The 19,985-nt window shown below is 38.4% G+C and overlaps 2 protein-coding genes across 4 annotated transcripts in view; one reads left to right on the forward strand and one right to left on the reverse strand.

The window, feature by feature from the left end:
* HELQ (helicase, POLQ like) overlaps positions 1-19,985 on the reverse strand; it is a 22,090-nt gene continuing 2,105 nt past the window's right edge. Inside the window, exons 1-18 of one of the 3 annotated variants that reach the window (XM_076337058.1) lie at positions 17,864-18,349; positions 16,729-17,467; positions 16,207-16,385; positions 15,453-15,653; positions 14,325-14,397; positions 13,156-13,253; positions 12,472-12,570; positions 11,633-11,778; positions 10,500-10,739; positions 9,465-9,606; positions 9,026-9,130; positions 8,275-8,434; positions 7,320-7,477; positions 6,321-6,419; positions 5,871-6,044; positions 5,103-5,216; positions 2,793-2,927; positions 1-199 (exon numbers count right to left, since the gene is read on the reverse strand). In XM_076337058.1, coding sequence (XP_076193173.1) covers positions 113-199; positions 2,793-2,927; positions 5,103-5,216; positions 5,871-6,044; positions 6,321-6,419; positions 7,320-7,477; positions 8,275-8,434; positions 9,026-9,130; positions 9,465-9,606; positions 10,500-10,739; positions 11,633-11,778; positions 12,472-12,570; positions 13,156-13,253; positions 14,325-14,397; positions 15,453-15,653; positions 16,207-16,385; positions 16,729-17,467; positions 17,864-18,016 — 3,102 coding nt within the window. In that variant the 5' untranslated portion in view covers positions 18,017-18,349 and the 3' untranslated portion in view covers positions 1-112. Of the gene's footprint in view, positions 200-2,792; positions 2,928-5,102; positions 5,217-5,870; positions 6,045-6,320; positions 6,420-7,319; positions 7,478-8,274; positions 8,495-9,025; positions 9,131-9,464; positions 9,607-10,499; positions 10,740-11,632; positions 11,779-12,471; positions 12,571-13,155; positions 13,254-14,324; positions 14,398-15,452; positions 15,654-16,206; positions 16,386-16,728; positions 17,468-17,863; positions 18,350-19,985 lie in introns of those variants that run through there. The other 2 variants (XM_076337057.1, XM_076337059.1) reach the window with 2 other exon arrangements.
* Positions 18,376-19,985, forward strand: part of MRPS18C (mitochondrial ribosomal protein S18C) — a 2,412-nt gene continuing 802 nt past the window's right edge. Inside the window, exons 1-3 of the mRNA XM_076337065.1 lie at positions 18,376-18,468; positions 18,590-18,651; positions 19,617-19,700. Coding sequence (XP_076193180.1) covers positions 18,408-18,468; positions 18,590-18,651; positions 19,617-19,700 — 207 coding nt within the window. The 5' untranslated portion in view covers positions 18,376-18,407. The remainder of the gene's footprint in view (positions 18,469-18,589; positions 18,652-19,616; positions 19,701-19,985) is intronic.

Here is a 19,985-nt window from a genome sequence, read left to right on the forward strand (position 1 = left end):
TACAAAAGACATTTAATATTTATCATAGTTACAGCAGCTTTACACAGGAAAGTTAAAAAATTTAAAAAATATCCCAATTTTCAGATTCATGATTTTTCTTCATGACAATTGGTCAGTAGGTCCCTGGGATATCTGTAGGCACCTTTAAGAGTTCTTCAACTTCTTCTTGTAAAGCCTCAGCTTTTTCACTCAGCAGCATCTATAATGGAAAAAAAAAAATCAGAAAACAAACACAAGCATTACCTATAACTGTTAGGTTAAAACACCAATGCTTCTTTCCAAACTTGCATTTGGTCTGTAAAAAACTTCTGCTGCTGCTGCTCACAGGACTGCAGTATCTTTGCCTCAAAGGACTAACATTTTTCACAAGTACTACTACCAACATTTTTTTATTGTTTAGTGTATACCCATATGAAGAACACTTACACAAATTCATACAGTACACAGCTAGTTTTCTCAGTTCTGCCATCACGTAATACACAAAATTTAACAGAACATAAACAGTTTTGTCTAGAACTGTTAACGAGCATTTTTAACCTTAAACATTTATTCTCCATGTTGGAATAAACATTTATTTCGCAGATGACACCAAGTTGGGCGGGAGTGTTGATCTGCTCGAGGGTAGGAAGGCTCTGCAGAGGGACCTGGACAGGCTGGATCGATGGGCCCAGGCCAACTGTATGAGGTTCAACAAGGCCAAGTGCCAGGTCCTGCACTTCGGCCACAACAACCCCATGCAGCACTACAGGCTTGGGGAAGAGTGGCTGGAAAGCTGCCTGGCGGAAAAGGACCTGGGGGTGTTGGTTGACAGCCGGCTGAACAGGAGCCAGCAGTGTGCCCAGGTGGCCAAGAGGGCCAATGGCATCCTGGCCTGTATCAGAAATAGTGTGGCCAGCAGGAGTAGGGAAGTGATCGTGCCCCTGTACTTGGCACTGGTGAGGCCGCACCTCGAATACTGTGTTCAGTTTTGGGCCCCTCACTACAAGAAGGACGTTGAGGTGTTAGAGCGTGTCCAGAGAAGAGCAACGAGGCTGGTGAGGGGTCTGGAGAACAAGTCTTATGAGGAGCAGCTGAGGGAACTGGGACTGTTTAGCCTGGAGAAAAGGAGGCTGAGGGGAGACCTCATCGCTCTCTACAACTACCTGAAAGGAGGTTGTAGCGAGGTGGGTGTCGGTCTCTTCTCCCAAGTAACAAGCGATAGGACAAGAGGAAATGGCCTCAAGTTGCACCAGGGGAGGTTTAGATGGGACGTGAGGAGAAATTTCTTTACTGAAAGAGTGGTTAAACATTGGAACAGGCTGCCCAGGCAAGTGGTTGAGTCACCATCCCTGGAGGTATTTAAAAGACGTGTAGATGAGGTGCTTAGGGACATGGTTTAGTGGGCATGGTGGTGTTGGGTTGACGGTTGGACTCGATGATCTTAGAGGTCTTTTCCAACCTTAATGATTCTATGATTTGTAAGTTGTGCCTGCCAAGTTGCCAATTTCTTGCTTTATAAAAAAATTTCTTACTTCAGCATTTTACATCAGACATATAGGACCCCCGATATTAGCAACTGTTTAATCTACTGCCCTGAACTGTTTGTTGCTGGCAGTTGGAGTCTAACAGTCCCCCAGTAGCGTGTGTAGCGTAACACGTGCAAGCACTCTTCTAACTTCGCAGTTAGAGAAAACTCCAACAGTTTAATATCTGAGCATGAGAGTAAGCTAGATTGCTGGATTTGGCACTGATGTAGATGAGGAATCTGCATATATCCCTTTCTTTTGGCTCACACAGCAGCAAAAAAAGCAGTAAGGAGCCTAAAACAACATTAAATGGCCATGACCTTTTTTTAAGTGCATAAACCCCAAAGTTAGTACTTTTACTCTGTGAGAATATAGAAACCAAGACTTTGTTATTGACTGCATCATTTTCACACCAACTACCCATTCATTTATTCTAGGCATTCCCTTACTTTACTGAAAGCTTGCTATTTTAGCAGAATCAAACATGAAGCCGATGCCATTACAACAGCAGATGATTAATGGAGATTGAGGAGAGAAAATACTACCACTTGATAAATAAAATACTTCCTGTATTTTTTGTTTAGGTACAACTCAATGTTTGTTACAGATCTTTTCCCTTGGATTATTTATGTGTGCCTAACGCACTAAGTGTGCCTTAGAGGTAGATATTAAGTGAAGCCCCTTCTCATGATGCATATTCAGAATGGAAAACAATTAGAAAGGAAAGAATAACAGGGCATGACAAAAGCAACCTAAATAGGTGAGGTTAACCCTATACCTTGTTGGTTTCCATTTCTACAGTCCTGAAAATCCTCTTCTTTTATCACAACCACCACTAGAATTTCTGTAAGTCCTGAAGTATTGGCAGAATTGAGCATTTTCAGTTATGATGACTCAGCACAGAGACTGAGGTAGTAATTTAATTCCCACATTTCATCAGACAAGCTGTCAAACATTTTTGTCCTTTGCTTCCCCTCTGAAAAAGAGCACAACTTTCCACTATCCTGTATATAACAAATTGTTTTAAGAAAAGTTTAAGTTTGCCCATCATTCAGGAGCATGAAGGTCAGCAATTGCTCAATTCATTACGCTTAACCATCTTAGATAAATGATATTGTCAAGAAAATATTTCAATATATTCTTAATACAGATCAGTATTTGGGTCACAAATATCCACTAATGCCTTTACTAGTAAACTGAATCCTTCACTTTTAATGTCATTCAAACATCCACTTTTGACATACTGAAGTTCTGAAGGAGGTTTTTATAACTTTGTTTCTAACTTACCTTTGCAGATGAAACAATTTGTTTGGCTTGACGTCGTGACAAGTGCTCAATCATCTTGACCAGAGTTTCTGGATTTGCATTAGCCAAGTGTGCTAAAGTTTTGTATCCTGCATTATAAAGTTGTTTTGCTCGTGCCTGCAAGTCCAAAATTGTGTTAGATTATTAGAACAGGCAACAAGAATTACCATTAAGTGCCAATCGCTGCACCAACCTCAAACATTTCATCTTCGCATATCAATCCAATTCTCTTTCATTTATCTTTCTAAGAACATGAATACTCACTGAGAATCTTTACTCCCCCAAAATACAGCTTTACTGCTAAGATTTACCTCCCCATACAATCTCACCCAGTTCTTAGGAACCCATTCATCATTATTTTCTCTGAGCCTAGATGGTGCTGACTTTGCCATCCTCTTTTGTTATTGTGTTTTCTGCATTCACTGTCACTGACAGGAATGACTGTCTCACATTCTTTGGAGGTGTCTAAGTGATAGGAGGGCTGATTTTATCTGAATTTTTTTTTTTAACAGAATTTTCACAGAACAGAGCTTTCACAGAATTCCAGAAAAGACTACACTTCCCTGTTTCAAGCTTATAGATAATTTTTCCTTTAGTATCACAGTATCTTTCTTATTTCTCTAGTTTTGTGCAAAGTCATGGCTGTGAGCTCACATATACAGGAGAGATTCTCTGGAATCTGATTATCACCAGTGTAAGGGGGTGTGCATTACCTGCTTCTCAGCTTGGTTTGATCCTGTTGCTATGTAAGGTAGGTCAAGCAGTATTTGCTTAACAGAGGGTCTCCGGGCAAACATTTCTTTTGCAAAACAAATGCTGCTAGAACTTTACAAAATTTAAATTAAAATGCATTTCTACACTAGTAATGCAGTAATTTAGTATACCCAAGGCTTTAGTATCCCAAGGTATGAAATAATACCCATTTGATGAAGAAGTGTTACACCTCCAAACATTTGGTCAATTACCTTTTGTTTTTTTCCCCTTGCCTCTTTTAAAGACAACAAGGAATAGAAAGACATTTATTTCATGGCATATGTGGGGGTTTTTTAGCATCCAACAGGTAACAACTTAGAATATATTATCTTCTTCCATGATAACTATGCATGTTCGTTGATGTGAAGTAGGTATCATTAATTTCACCAAAAATAACCACTAATTGCCAGCAAATATTTTCTGTGCTCTGTTTGGCTGTTATATGCACAGTATGACTGATGACGCAGAATCTTTCCCCACTAATGACTTAAATCTCATGAAAAGGTTTTAGATTGCTCTTTGAAAACTGTGCAAGTAAATGTGCAGAAAATAATTTTCTCTTTCACTACAGTAACCTTAAGATTGATTTTATTATTTCCTCCACAGATATCTAAACAAATCATGTCTGTTCAAGATGACAGTCTACCTGCTACAAATATCAGCTGTCGGTAGAGTTTTAACTCCAGTGCAGAAGTACCTTGGTTATAGCAATAATTTTGAAGAGTCATCTTTAAAATACAACTTCAGCAGAATCATGCTGTCTAGGCTGCTTTTGCCCTTACAAAGAAATGCTCCCATATGGAGTGAGCCATGAAAAAAAAAAAGACTACTTACCTTTTGCATCCAATTCAGAAAATTTGACATATAAAAAAACCCATTAGGCTCTAAGTCTTCCATCATTGTTTAGCTTCTCAGAATAAAACCTTACTGCCACTAAATTCAATGGTTTGCTGACGAACTGATTCTACAATAGGCTGAACAGGCAAGTTAGATCATTTTGCAAAGAGGTCCAGTGATTACTTAGAACCTTGCACTGAAGCCCAAAAAGATTTTCTACTTTAATAGGAGTCTTTGATTCAGAGACCGGTTAAGTTTCTTATTTAAAATACAGGCAGCACTGCAAGTGATTGTAAAAGCCTAAGTTCCCAATAGGACTTCACATATTTCTGTGAGGATCTTCTAACTTAACTAAATATGTAAATTCTTATTGCTGTTTACTCCCATGAACTGAAGAATCTTTACCACAAAAGAAACCTGGACTCTGTTTTCCAACTGAGTATACAGCTAAATTATTGTCCAAATACAGCATTTTCACTGTTGCTGTGGTAGCAGCCAGAAGAAAAACATTATTGGCTCCAGCTCACATTTCCTCAACAGACCACTTTTCCCCCAACCTCCGGGACTGTTGTGGGATATCTGCGCTATGCCAAATTCTCAATGAAAAACTAGCTTGATCTTCCAGATACACTTGAAAGGCACAGTAACACTTAGCATACAAGTTTACATTGAAAAAAATCTCACAAAGCCAGGTTTACTAACCTCTAGAACCCCTGCTACCTCCATCAGAGGAATGAGTTCTGTCTTAACACAGTATGTCAACTGCTTGGTAAGTTCTGTCAGCAAGGCTTTATAAACCCAGAATTCTTCCAATTCCTGCAGAGACAAAGATCACTAAAAATCAGATCTTAAGTTCTGTATTTGGGGGGTATGACTCATAAGAGCTCTGCTATGGCAACAAGCATGTATTTGGCTTTTAGACAGGGGAAGCACCATTATTTCTAGTTATTCTTTCAGCTAGTTGCAGAGTTGTATTCAGCACTCTTGAGCTGAACATCTCAAAGTTGGGGCAGTTCTGAAGGATAAGCAATGCATTATTTCAGTAGCGGAAAAAAACAAGATAACAAACCGAGTCAGCTGTTTTCCTGAGATGACATTCCACAACCAGATGGCCTTACTTCCAAGAGAAAGGTAAAACTGTCAATTATTTCACCAACAGTGCTAACACTGATCAATGCCCTGTACAGTTTGTATATTTTCACATTCTCAGTGCATAAAGCTTGCTTTTAATATAAGACATATCACTGTACGAGCATGCTTTTCTGAACAGGTGTCGTAGTTTAATTAACTCTATCCCAGCCAAAGCCAGGATAACAGGAAAAATAATTTTGAACAGGAAAGGTGAAAAAAACAGTTTTGCAGAGGAAAGGTGAAATACAACACCTATGTTCAGTTCTAACGTAAAAGAACAAAACTCCAGATTTTGCAAAACCAACCCCAAAGAATTTATTGGAATTCATTTAACACTACCTCACAGAAATGTAGAACACAGGAGGCAAATGAGGCAGCAGAATTAAGGAGATTTTGCACATATCCTCGGGACATATTAAATTTCTCTGAAACGCTCCATATATTGGTCTCTTTCAGTAGGGTATAAAGGACAAATGACAGGTACAGCCTGTTCACCACAACACTGTCCACATTCTAGGAAGAAAGCAAGTTAGAATTCAGAGCCAATAGCACATTCAAGATATTCTGTTAGTGCTACAAGGAAATTCTTTTCATCCCTAACATCTAAAACATGTCTATTATACCCAAAGACATTAAACAACATTAAGAAAAACCAACCAATGAAGTTAAAAGAACCTTAATAAGTAGAACAGTAATAAAGAACACTAGCAGAAAAATAATCTAGAATTTGTAAAGAATCAAATGAAATGACTAAATTGTCATCTTAGGTATGAAAAATCTCCAGCCTACCTTTCTGATGGCTTGACCAGAAGCCTTTTTTGTAATAAAGCTTTCAGGTACTCCCACAGCATCTGCTACTTTTTGCTCTGCTGCACTTAGCTGGTTGAACTAAAATAAGATTTTATGAAGAATTTTCAGATATTTAGTTCTCTTAATATTATAGAAAACACAAGTCTATTACTCAAAGTGAAACAATGTTTTTCAATATCTCTATATAGTACTTAGTCACTAGACTAGTACTATAGTCACTAGACAGTCAGATCTGCAGCTTCTTTGCCTACTTGTTTGAATTATCTGTACCTGTCCATCTCTGAATGCCACATTTTAACAAAATGAAATAGATTTTAGTGCTACCCCTAGTATACAGCACTTTACAGAAAAGGGAGTAGCTGAATTATGGGTGGATCTTACAGAGTGTGCAAGACTAGGATAAGGGCTGTGCTGCTAAGGCTGACATAAGCATAGTAGCCTGTAGGAAGGTATTGGTCACAGTGTAATAGTGGCAATCATCGCTGGAGTTAAGCATTAGACTCAGACAAAGACTAAGACTTAACATTCTCTAGTGGATTTTGCTCCCTAAACTACAGATTAAATCAGAAGGTAAATATGGCTCTTGATTAATTTAATAGTGGTTTTCTTGCAAGACTACAATGATGTGGTTACATATAACTAGTTTATAGGAAAGTCTTGTTTAAGATTAACCAGACTCTGGTGATGGCAAGGCTAGCACCAACATTAGAGTCAGGACTTGGAATACTGGCAACTCAAGAGATGTGTTTCATGCCACCGTTTCCCCCAAACAGGGTCAAATATTATAGATGCAAAAGAGAACTTAGGTTTTTATGCAATACAGGAAAGCACTTCTGCCATGTGACTGAAAATAAAATAGCATATCAACTTTTCATCAAATTGCTACCCCACTTTCTACATTTCCTACGTGTATAAACTTAAAATTTAATAAGCAGGATTATTATATGCCCCAATGCATGTTTGCTAGTAAATTCTCACCAGTCTCAAGTATATCATCCAATCTGGGCTACAGTTAGAAGTCATATCATATGGAGTTGCCAGATATAGAAGATGAAGATTGCTTTCAAGAATCAGCCCTTCCAAACCTTTCTTCAATTCTCTGTAAAGAAGACTGCAGTATGCCAAGTCTATAGACCCTATAATAAGCACACACAATGTATTGCAATTTTAAACAGGCATACAGAGTTAAGTGTAATTGATTTTAACATAGTCAGTATTTCCTTCATCTTCCACAAAAGCTTGTTACATCATCTGAATTGAAGAGAAATAACAGTAACCTGAATAACTGCTCTAACCTAACATGAGCAGTGAAACAGAACCGAGGAAAGGCAGTCACCTATTTCCATGTATGTCCGTTCTGTGTGTGGTTTTGGGAGTGTTTGTGAATTGCCTTGGCTTTAGTGAAATCCTGGAACAATCTTGTAGACTGAAGGAATCTTTCAGAGATTCATCCTATTCCAATTGCGTTCCATACCCTGTATCTTTATGCTATGACAGGAAAACAGAACTTCCTGATATACTCTCTGCTTTATTACAATTGGTCTACACGTCACATGCTTCCTTTCCCTCCTTAAGCTTCCCTCTATGTCAAGAAATCCCCCTGTTCACCATACCTGTTCATAACAATGAATTATAAAATCAGGTCGTGAGCCATTTTGATTACAATCACTAAATCAAATCTTTAAATCATTTTTTGGGGATACAGTTCTGGTTTTACTCCCATCGTGACCAATGTTATTACACGTCATTCCCATCATGTTCAGTCATGCACTACTTGTTCATTCCCATTTTCAGTCCAGCACATCATATAGTAATCAAAACTGACTCTCAACTTATTTTTCATTGCAGATGGGAAAACATATCAAATTGAGATAAGGCTCAGATGAAAGGGTTTGTTGAAATAAAGGTTATAATAAAAATAAAAAAGTCTTACCTTTATATGTAGCTTTACCCAACAGCGTGATTGTTAGTGTACATTTGGAATTGTGGTCCTTCTCAGATATTCTTCCTTTTAGGAGTCCTTTTTCTATTAGATTTTCTAGCCCATCTTTAATTATCTCTGAGAGGCTCTTCTCTTTAGACAGCAGCTGCTGCTGAACACCCAGCAAAGTACTGCACATAAAATTGTCGACTTCCTCATGGGTAACTGCTATCTGCATCAGTTTTGCAAGTGATTAGCATGCTTAAAGGTGTCATAACACATTTCATAAGCTATATGAAAAAATTTACTGACTAGAGAAGCAATTTGATATCCTGTTAATGTGTTTCTACAGAAATACATGACAACAGATAGAATGATAGACAGTCTATGATGGAACTGACAGGACTGCTCGCCATCTGTTCTATTATTCTAGCTACTGCATCATGTTAATTTGTTTCCACTGTTTCTATTTTTATTTTGAATCAAGTATCAAAATTGAAATATTATTAATACTGTAATGTATCATAAGGTGGATATAATTGACTTTTACAGATAAGGAAATTGTCATGTTACATGATTACTTGATAACTGAGTTAAATAAAAAGACTAATCAAATCTTTGTCCTTCTTATCTGATTAGAAGCTGTTCTGAACTTGTGAGCCAATCTGTTTAAAAAGTCTGTTTTTTCTATAGAATCAACGGATAAGGTTTTCTTTGCATTCCCAAGCACTTAAGTTACTCACAGAGAAGAGTTAACTGATACCTTAAGTCCGACCAAAGATAACAACAGGCTCTGCATTCCCTTGGTCAACTCTAGCAGAAGATTGCTGTAACAATTCTCCAAAGGACTGTTAATTAAATCCTGAACCTAAAAAGAGTGAGAAATGTGTTAGTTCAGCGAAAATATTTATACATTAGTTTTACACTTTTAAAAATACTGATACACATGATTCAGCTTATAAAGAAAATAAGTGTAGACATTTGAAGTTTACAGTTCACGTCTGAAAACAAACCACAAAGGTTTTAGGTATTATAATTATAGGTATTTTATATATATATATAATTATAGGTATTACTACGTAAGTCAAATACTTGCAATGTTAAGTAGTGAACAAAAATTAAGCTAGGCAGCTCAGCTCCTCCTGTTTACCCCACCAACTTAATCCAACAATTTAAATTACCAACAGCTTTGTAAAAATTACCAAGTGTTTGTCTTTTTCTTGCACTATGAGAATACTTTCTCCAGCACTGTCAATACCAGCTCGACCAGCTCTGCCAATCATTTGTTTATACTGGTTCTTCTTCAGGAATTCATTAGCAACATAAGGAGCTCTGAGAATAACCCTGTAAAGAAGTCTTTAGTAAGTTATGCTTTATATTAAAATTACTAAAGCAGCAATAAAATTTTACAAATGCACTCTTTATATATGCCCCGGCTTAGTAACTAATAAAAATCAAATGCTGATTGAACAGATGTGTAAATCAACCAGGAAAACATTTAACAATTTAAGGTTTATTGAATGATAAGCCATGTTTATTATGTTTGCAGAACCTTTGGAACTAGTCTTTACATTTACCCAAAGGCCTGAGTTTAAGAGTGAAAAGTCACTGAGATATAAAACAAACCCTACTAAAAAACATAAGCAACACTGACCATACATCAGTTATGCTAGAAAGACAACAATTGTCTGTATGAATTTTTTTTTCTCCCCTCAGATGCGGTATTCCAACATATATGCACACAAAACTGGATTCTTAGCAAACAGGTTTTGGTCATACAGAGTACAGCAGCCATATCATCAGCACTTGTATAAGAAGAGAACACATTTTTGTGTTAAAACATATTCAAACTGTATGTCCTTAGAAAAGATTTATTTTACAATTTAAACACTGTTCTTAGGACAATATCTAAGGAAACCACCATGAATTCCTTATTCTTCTGGATAACATTACTAAAATATTGAAGCATTTCCTCAATTTATTAAAATTTCTTTAATCCATTTAGGTAAGTGCTCTTCAGCTATGCATTCTGAGGGACTTGCTACTGATTCACATTTCCTACATAAAAACTTTGCAGTCTTGTGTCCTGAGTTGAACACAAAATCCCTTACGCTTCCAATTTGCTAGTAAAAGCAGAAACATACTTTAAATAGCACCGATACTTCCAACTTATTAAAGCAATTTTTTTTTACAAAGCAAAAATCAATGCAACAATAAAATATGTTTCAGTTACTAACCTTCTAGCTGGCAGGTTGACTCCAGCAGCTAAAGTAGCTGTGCAAGCAAGTAGACACAGGACACCTGCAGAATATGCTTCCTCTATACTTTTTCTTTCATCATTTGTAAGGCCGCTATGGTGATAGGCAATACCAAAAGGGATTGTTTGCTTCAGAACAGGACAGACACTTCCATTTCCAATATTCTTTAGATTCTTGATGAGATCTTGTTTCTCTTTCTCTCTGTGAGCTCTAAATTCTCTTGGAGGAGGAAAAGCATTTCTTTAGACTTTGATCAATCATTAACTACTTAAAAAAATCAAGAGACATGCTTACTGTCTATTTCTGTTTATTATCCATTCCTCTAACATCTAGGTTGAAGAAATAGTTATTTCCAGTAACTTTAAAATAGCAATACACAGGAGACTGATTAAGTTGCAATAGAGCTCTTTTCTTGTTTCTAAGCACAGGTACAGAAGGGACCAAACACTGACTGGGTGTGAGTATCGAGTGCACTGAAGAAAGGAAATAGGGACAGTATTAGCTCGTAGTGAAGATTATAGGTACATCAAAAATGGTTTCAATTTTGATAGCAAGGGAGAGGTTTTGTTTTTTTAATATAATTTCTTCCTACATAAAATTTAACTTTGCTAGACCATTATGAGTTGATCAAATCACATTTAAATGAAACCAAACATAAGTCTTTCTTTTCTATATTAACAAAGCCTGTTTAGATTTTACAACTTACATTCACAAAGTAGGTACAGAACACAGATACTCAATCAACTAGTAACATACATGACCAAATACCGGGCTATAGAGAGAATGTTTGTTTTCTAAGCTTGCAGAGACCAGTGCCAAAGGGACACAGCATTATATTAATTTAGTATGCTTTTCCTTTTTTATTATTTGTCCTCTAATAACCATTTTTTCAAATAGTTTGTTTAAAAAATAAGATTTTTTTTTTTTGGTAAAACATTTGTTTCATGAGCCTTGAACAGTTTGCTATCATTTATGCAGTTAACTTTACATGATTCTGTATTCAAAATATTTACTTCTGATCACCAGGAAAAGTCACTTGCAAACTAGAAGATAAATCCTAAATTCTGACCAATTATTCCATATATAATTAAAAAATCACGACAGAAACTTACTTCTTGAGGTACTTGCACACCATTGAAGCCACATTTTCACAGTTCCTTTTAGTAGGACAAAAGATTAGGCAGGAATATTTAGGAATAACTTCAGTAACCAGTGCAATGATGTGGTCAGGATCTGCTTTCTCCAGATTACTAGAATACTATCATAAACACAGATTGACAAACATTTAAACTTAGAAATTAAGTCATAAACTAAGTATTCAATGCTTGTTCTCAATCTTCGCTAGAATACTCCCATTTGCTTTAACATGACAAAATTGAAAAAAATTGTAGGATAAGCTTTTCTCGCAATCCTCACTTGAAAAAGTTTATTAACACATCTAGCTTGAACTGAGGGATACATGGATGTAAGAATCAATTTCTTTCAGTGACACCATAGTGATGTTACTTGTGCTACTGGCAGTCTACCATAACACACATTTTTCTTTTTAAAGATTGAAATGAATCCCTACAAGGCAGTAATAAGCCGACAAAAACTAAAAAAAAAAGTCTTCTTTCAGTATCATCTAAGAATGATCAACTGTTGAGAAAATCTACCCAAACACGTAAAGCACTGGGCATCTGGAAAACTCAAACCCATTGCTCTTCACATGTCAAAATACTGAAGAAACCTCTACCTTAAAGAGCAGTAAAGAAGTGAAAATCAAGTTAAACGTTCAGTATTTTAAAGGCCCTTTTCCTCCCCAAAGCCTACCATTTTCTTTCTTATAGGTATTACAAATGAACTATAATGTTTAAGTAATTTATTTGGTAAAAGCTCTGTAAGCAAATCAGTGTAAAATAATAAATTTCATAACTGTAGTTCAAAGAAACTATAAACACTTTGGTTTTACCTTGAAATTAAGACAACGTGAAAAAGTAAAGCCATTTTCTGTTTTGCTGTCAACTGCGTAAATGGTGTCTCGTATCTTTATGTATTCCTTTAATTCTACCTAGGGAGATATAAGCCATAAACAGAAACTTTAGTTAAACTACCAAGTCTTCTCTGAAGATTAAGCTATTATTGATGTACAGCTAATGTTTTTTCTAAGCATCATATACATACATACTTGCATGCACACAAGCACACACTCCACACCGTGAAGGATTTTTTCATAAGTTAATTGTTTTTATTATCTGCCTTGAGAAAGTGTCTAATAACGAAGAGTATGACAAATGTTGTATCCCCTGAACTATTCATAAACCATTGTCATGACAGCATGCAAGCACCAGTAGTACAGATTCTAGTTATATCAAATGAACTGTACTGATTTATCACAGTAAGTGTAACTTAGAAATTGGTTTAGTTAAAAAGACATAAATGGCTTAACACAACAATATAAAGGTACTTGCATTTGTGCATTTACAAGTGCATAGTGCTATTTATTGTATTGGTACAACCACAAGCAGTAGCAGGCATTATATTACATTACACCGTGAAATTAAGCACAAAAGCTGTGATACGATCCTAAACAGATTTGCTATAATTTTAAAACCAAATATCTTCTTTAATAGTTTATGGTATCTTGTATACAGACCGGTCTAAAATTATTAGTATAGTACTCCGCTTGCAGGAACTTCTGCAGGTCTGCAACATTATTTAAAGTTGCACTCATGCCAATGATTTGCGTGTTTTCTGTAAAACAGAAGTTGAGATTAATTTATTGCCAAGTTCACAATTTTTAACACTTCTGCTCAGTATTTAATTCATAAGCCTGCTTCTTCATCATTAGTCTTTTCAAATGCTAAAGTAGCAGGTTTGAAGGGTGTGCTGGTTTTGGCTGGGGTAGAGTTAATTTTCTTCACAGTAGCTAGTATGGGGCTATATTTTGGATTCGTGCTGGAAACTGTTGATAATACAGGGATGTTTCAGTTATTGCTGAGCAGTGCTTAGACAAAGTCAGGGCCTTTTCTGCCTCTCACCCCACCAGCGAGTAGGCAGGGGGTACACAAGAAGTTGGGAGGGGACACAGCCAGGACAGCTGGCCCCAACTGACCAAAGGGATATTCCACACCATATGACGTCATGCTCAGCAATAAAAGCTGGGGGAAGAAGGAAAAGGGGGACTTTCGGAGTGATGGCATTTGTCTTTCCAAGTAGCCATTACACGTGATGGAGCCCTGCTTTCCTGGAGATGGCTGAACACCTGCCTGCTGATGGGAAGGAGTGAATGAATTCCTTGTTTTGCTTTGCTTGTGTGTGCGGACTTTGCTTTCCCTATTAAACTGCCTTTATCTCAACCCACGAGTTTTCTCACTTTTACTCTTCCAATTCTCTCCCCCATCCCACTGTGAGGGGAGTGAGTAAGCAGCTGTGTGGTGCTTAGTTGCCAGCTGTGGTTAAACCACAACAAAGGGGAATATAGCTAAGAAATATTACCTGAGACGTAAACATAAAAAAGGAATCCTTCTCTATAGAAGCAGTTAATTGGAATGGCTAAGGGGCTCCTATGAAGAAATGGAAGACATTTGACAATACTCAGGATTTCTCAGAGAAATATCAAAAAAGCTTCAAAACCACCGAGCCCATCATTACAGGGTCAACTGACTAACACTTAAATGAGTAAAATCTGTTACTGCATGGAGTCATGTCATGTTTTTCAAAAGTGGCCAGAACACCACAAATCCAGAAAGCAAAAGTATGACTTTTCTCTAGAGATGCCATCGCTACAATATTTTAACACCATTAACTGCAGCCATGACTTACTACTAGTGTAAAGAATTTTCGCAAGAGTAATTTCCAGTGTTGCTCCACGACTTCCCTCACCAAGCATATGCAACTGTGCACAGAAGGGGAAAAAAAAAAAGCAAGAATATTACTGAGTTAAGAGTATTTCTACAAAAAAACAAGTTATGTAGTCCTAAACAAATATTACAGGAATGTCTTTGTTGGACTTCCTCATGATATCCCTCTGGTAAATTTTGATTGCTAAGCTCCTTCCAGAAGTATAGCTTCACTGAAACATTTAAGAATCACGGAAAAACAGACCCAAGAGCAAAAGTAGATAACAAGATCTACCTTCCATTTAACTAGACCATAACCAACACAGTTAACTCCTGACAGTAAACAGTCAGTGTGGCGATCTTTATATTCACCAGCCTAAAGCAATTGTAAACAAATCATATTTTAAGCAACACTTACAGTGGAAGTTAATATAAAAAAAAATTTCTAGCGGCCAGCTACTTCCAGAAAAAGTAGAAGTTAATTCTTAAGCTGCCTTCTGTTTAGAAGCTACTGTGTTAAAGTAAGGTCAGTCAGCCTGAAGCGTTCCATGAATTAAACATCCCTGCTAGATGTTATACATGTGATTCAACCCCACAATAACCCTTAGTAGCACAACCCAGCCACACCATTAAAAAGCAGAATGAGGGGCAATTGTCACAGTCAAATGTTACTTGGTATTTTTCTTTTTTTAATGTTTCATTTAGTCATTAACACCAAAGTCTCATGGTTTCACATTTAGGAGTTCAGTTCCAGGATTCATAAAATACATTCAATATGATTAAAATTATTTATGTTTTTTCTAATCCATTAGAGATGTCTAATTGACAAGTAGTTATTAAGTAATTCACCATCAACCACTAAACACAGTAGATCTCTCAATATAGAATCTATTGTCCTGATACGGCAACAAATGCTTCAGTTAAAGAAAAATAACTTTCAATATTACAGAATTATGTACCAATGCAGAAAAAACTTAGTTAAGTAGTAATAATTTCATGATAAACACTCAAAGCAAAACCAAGTAATCAAAAACCTGCTCTTTGCTAATAATTGTGTATTATAAATATAAAAAATTGCATATTATAAATCTGAGTAAATCTTGTAGCATACCTCATCTACTACAATCAGACCGAGGTCATCAATTCTTTCTGTTTCAATTAAGGAATTCACTAGAGCATGTCCTTTTTCTATAGTAGCAATATAAAGGGACTTTTTTATTCTCCTCTTGATTGGTGGAAATCTTCCTTTACTTCCTGCGTATTCTTCAACCAGGAAACCCAATTCTATCCCAAAACTCGATAAACCCCTAACCTGTAAAAATGATCAATTAGAGAACAAACTCATGCTTATTTTGGATTTCAGAGCTGCCTCAAGAAGTCAGCATGCACATAACCAACCCACACCACAATCAACTGTTTGAATTAGTGAAAACATATTAGCTATGACTACCTTTTCCAATTGCAAAGCTGAAGTGTTTACAAATATTTTCAAGCTTGGGTTACATCTGTTCTCTAAAATTAACTTTTCCTTTATATAAAAAAAGTTAGTTTTTATTTCAAGACCATTCCTTTAGCAAATTGGACAGTACAGCTCTAAGACTGCAGAACTATACATAACATTGCAAAAAGCTATTATTTCAAAATTCAGCACACTTCACTTTGTAACTCAGCATCTTCATCTCATAATTTAAGTCTGTTTTATTACGAAATTACTGACCATCAGAGCAGCATTTAGGAGAGAAGTCACTCACCTCCCACTGTATATTTATGAAAAGCATGGAGTTTGCTAACATTAGTGTTAAAACCAGCCAAGTAACAAGGCATATCAGAAAAGATAAGCAGTATCAGAAACACTGTATCCAGACCTTTTCTTGGACAATGGCAACATATGGCAGGATCATCAGAACATCTTTCTGCCTGCAGAGTAATTCTCGGAGAATTATTATTTCAGCTACTAGTGTTTTTCCACCACTGGTTGGCAATGAGTATATTAAATTCTTTCTTTGCTGTAGAGATTCTAACATTAAGCAATCATGCTGCCATTCTGTGAAATGAAAAAAGAATTATTAGCAACTCACAGGGGCATGTTAATCAATATCAAAATGCCTATGTGTCATATAGAACACTTTAGGCCTGGTGTTTGAGAGTTTTTCTTCAATAAACCACTAAAAGCTTTCAGTGATCGAGCCTTCCTAAGTATTCTATAAGCTATATCAACTTTTCCTACCCATCTAAAAAACAAAATAACCACTTAATAAAACAAAACAACCACTTTCCAACATGGTTTACATTAAATATTACCTTAAATATTTTCGCAGTGTAATGGGTACAACAGGCAACAGTTCACTAGCATTTTTTTTTTTTCAACAAACCATTAGTTACATTACCATAAAGCGTTTCAATCCCTCGAAATTGTCTGAAGAGATCTTTAACTTTGCTAGGTAATCCATAAAAAGGGCCTATATCAACAGAAGAAGATTCAATAGTTTTCCTAGCAACACAAATCTCTTCAGATAAAACGGCTTCTTTAAGCTGCTTGGTCTTAGAGACCTGCAGAGTCTGGACTTTGGCATTTCCAGTCATAGCACTTTTCAGATGATCTTTAAGACTCTCAGTTTTAAATAAATCACACTTAGAGTCTGAGGAGAAGTCAGTAGGTCTGTTCCCATGTTCATCATCTTCACAAAAAGATGATGGACTCCTGATTTTGTCCGAGGAAGAATTCACACATTTATTCGTCCTTTCTGAGACTGGAGATATTCTAGAACCAGCAGAAAGTTCATCCATTTTCTCAAAATACAAAAGTTGTGATGATGGCAAGTCATCTAAAATAGAGTCAGTTGGTTCTTGATTGCTATCCACCGGGTCATTTTCATTCATTTGGAAAGCATCCTCTTTGTCAGCTTTAAGGACAAGCATATTTTCTGAAGTAGAAAAATTATCTTGTTTTTTCTGGTGAATTCCTGACTGAAGATTCCCAAGTATGATTTCTCCAGCTGCTTTAATGTCGATATTTTTATCCTGCAGGTATTTGTGCTCTATATCATCAATTTGAGCTAGCAAAGAATCATTTCCATAAAAGCTGTCATAGTCGCCAAACATATCTTCTTCACTATCATTACTGCACTGTAAAAACATGAGTATTAATACTCCAAAGTAACACCAAAGAAGGCAGCATAACTTGTACAGCACACACATCAGACGCAAGTCATTTAAGTCTTCCCTAACTTAACAAGTAAGTTAAGTGTTGTTCTGATGTTGCTGGTGAGGAAAGCCTAGCTTGACTTCTAAAGGAATGCATGCTTTAACCTACAAGTAGACACGATGTCTGCGTAGCTACTTGGTAGCGATGGATTTTTTTTTTTAACTTAAAGCCAAAACGCGTCCCCTCTCATACAAAGCAAGGACCTCCCCGACCAACGTCACGACGGCTGGGTCTGGGCCAAGCCACCCTCCCAGACGGAGTCCCCCCGCCTCGACACCTAGCCCTAGGAGCCCGCCCGCATCCCGCCATCCCCGTACCGGGGTCTCCGCCGGGGGCCCCTCGCCACCGGAGCTCGGTCTCTTGCGAGCCACCGGCGAGCAGACGGCGCTAGGCTGCACCGGGGCCCGGCTCCGCTTGCGGGCAGAGCCGGGGCGGCTCTTCCTCCGCACCGCGAGACTGGGCTCGGCCATCACCGCCGCCCGTGGAGCCCGGGGGTGGTATCAGCCTCCACTGTGAGACCGGGGCTGCGAGGAAGCGATGCGGAGACCGTCACGGTCGCGGCCGGGCACGGCCGAACCGCCGGAGAAAGACGGGACCGCCACACGGAGAGCGGAGACGCGCCGGCGGCTTCCCCCGACCCAACCGCCACGAACATCGCTTCCGTCAACAGGCTATTGAAATAAAGGGACCGCGACTAGGCAGCGGCTAATCGCCTGCCTCAAGTAGAGCAGGCCGCGACCCCATTGGCCAGCGGATCGCATTTGTGCAGGCGGCAGGGTCAGGCAGCCAGCTATGGTCGGAAGGCAATAGCGCACAGACGGAAATGGCGTTGCTTGTGGGCGGTGCGCTGTAGAGGGCGGTATGGCGGCAGCGATGGCGGCAGCGGCGGCTGTGAGGCGGGCCTGGTGGAGGCTGGTGCCCGGTGCGTTGCTTCTGCCTTGTCTTTTTCCCCCCTCTCGACCGGCGTGGCCGTGTCCGGGCTGTTCGCGTGGCCGGTCTCTCCCGCCGTGCCGCCGCTAATCCTGTCGCTTTTTCCCTTGCAGTGGTGCCGTGGGAGCGGCCGCGCCGCCTGCAGCACGAGCGGCAGCCCGGCCGGTCCGACCAGGTGAGGCTGCCCCCGAGCGCAGCCCGTGGCGGGCTCCGCGTTTCCGGCCTGCTCTCGGGCCACTGTCACCCTCACCGGGAGGGGCTCCGCTCCGGCAGCAGAGGTGTCTGAAAACGCTTTGCTTCGGTCTCCGTGTAGCTCGGGTTCTAAGAAAAACCGACGTCAGTTACTCGGTGTGTTACAGAGCAGGAACCCAGCGCTGAGGGAGGTTACCAGGTGTTGAAGTTCAGGTGCCGCTGACTTGTAGTCCAGTATCTTAACTGTGGTCACTTAAACCAGCTGTCTCAGTCACTCGAAAGTGGAGCAAAACCTTTGGCAGCACTAACTGATTTCCTGTATATAGCTGAGGAAGACTTATGAGAATGCACTAGGTGTGGTTGTTATGTCATAAAAATGTGTTGTCTGGTACCAGCAAAAACTTCTGAAAATACTCTTTCCCTGCCCAAATTCTACCTATGTCTGCAAACATGAAATTTCTCCTTTCACTCGTACCTTGTAAGGATTTGGTGCTGGGTGTGTTCTGAAGCCTAAGGAGCCTTTCAGGGCTTGGGAGATAGTTGGGAATCTCTCTTGTTAAAGTGTGTGAGCAGACAGGAGCTCCCTCAGGCCATTTGCTTTGACATTATTTTCAAAAAAGTCTCTTGAGCTTTACCGGACAGAACTACCTTACTACTGGCTTCTGTAGATACTGCCTTTGCCCAAGTAGAGGGTGTAAGCAGCATCTTACTGATTGCTTTAATTGACTTGTTACATTGTCATTGTTACTAAAAGGCAGCGTAGCTGTGAGAAGTCTTTAGATTGTTAGGTACCAATCAGTGTGTTAGAGAAAGAGAGAAGTTATTGAAAAATTTCAATGATGCACTAAACCTCTTTTGGTTTCAAGGCATGTTTTGCCCAAAGGATAAAAATAACAAACATTCCATATTTTCTTGTGAAGCTTACAGATGTTAGTTCTCTAATTTCAGCCCATACAAATGGAGAACCCCTATAAAGAGCCTCCTAAAAAATGTGTCTTATGTGGAATAAATGTGGACTACAAGAATGTGCAGGTGAGTTTGAAATGTCCTTAGATGAAGGTAACCGGTTTACTATTTTTAAATGTGTGTGTGTAGGAAGTCCACAAGGATAAAAAATGAGATTCATTCGTATGTGTAGGGGTTTAAAACTTAAGAGTCAGAATGTGTGCAGATAAGGGTCAAATAATGTAGTTGTGATAAGCTGTTCAATCTACTAGTCCTATGTGCAGGTGTTACAACTTGGTTGTTTACCAAATGGAGTCCTCAATTCTAATTCTGCTGTCATATAGCTTAAATATTATGGCATATAAAATACTG

This window comes from Aptenodytes patagonicus, chromosome 4 (genome assembly GCF_965638725.1).
Source record: "Aptenodytes patagonicus chromosome 4, bAptPat1.pri.cur, whole genome shotgun sequence".
Lineage (NCBI taxonomy): Eukaryota > Metazoa > Chordata > Aves > Sphenisciformes > Spheniscidae > Aptenodytes > Aptenodytes patagonicus.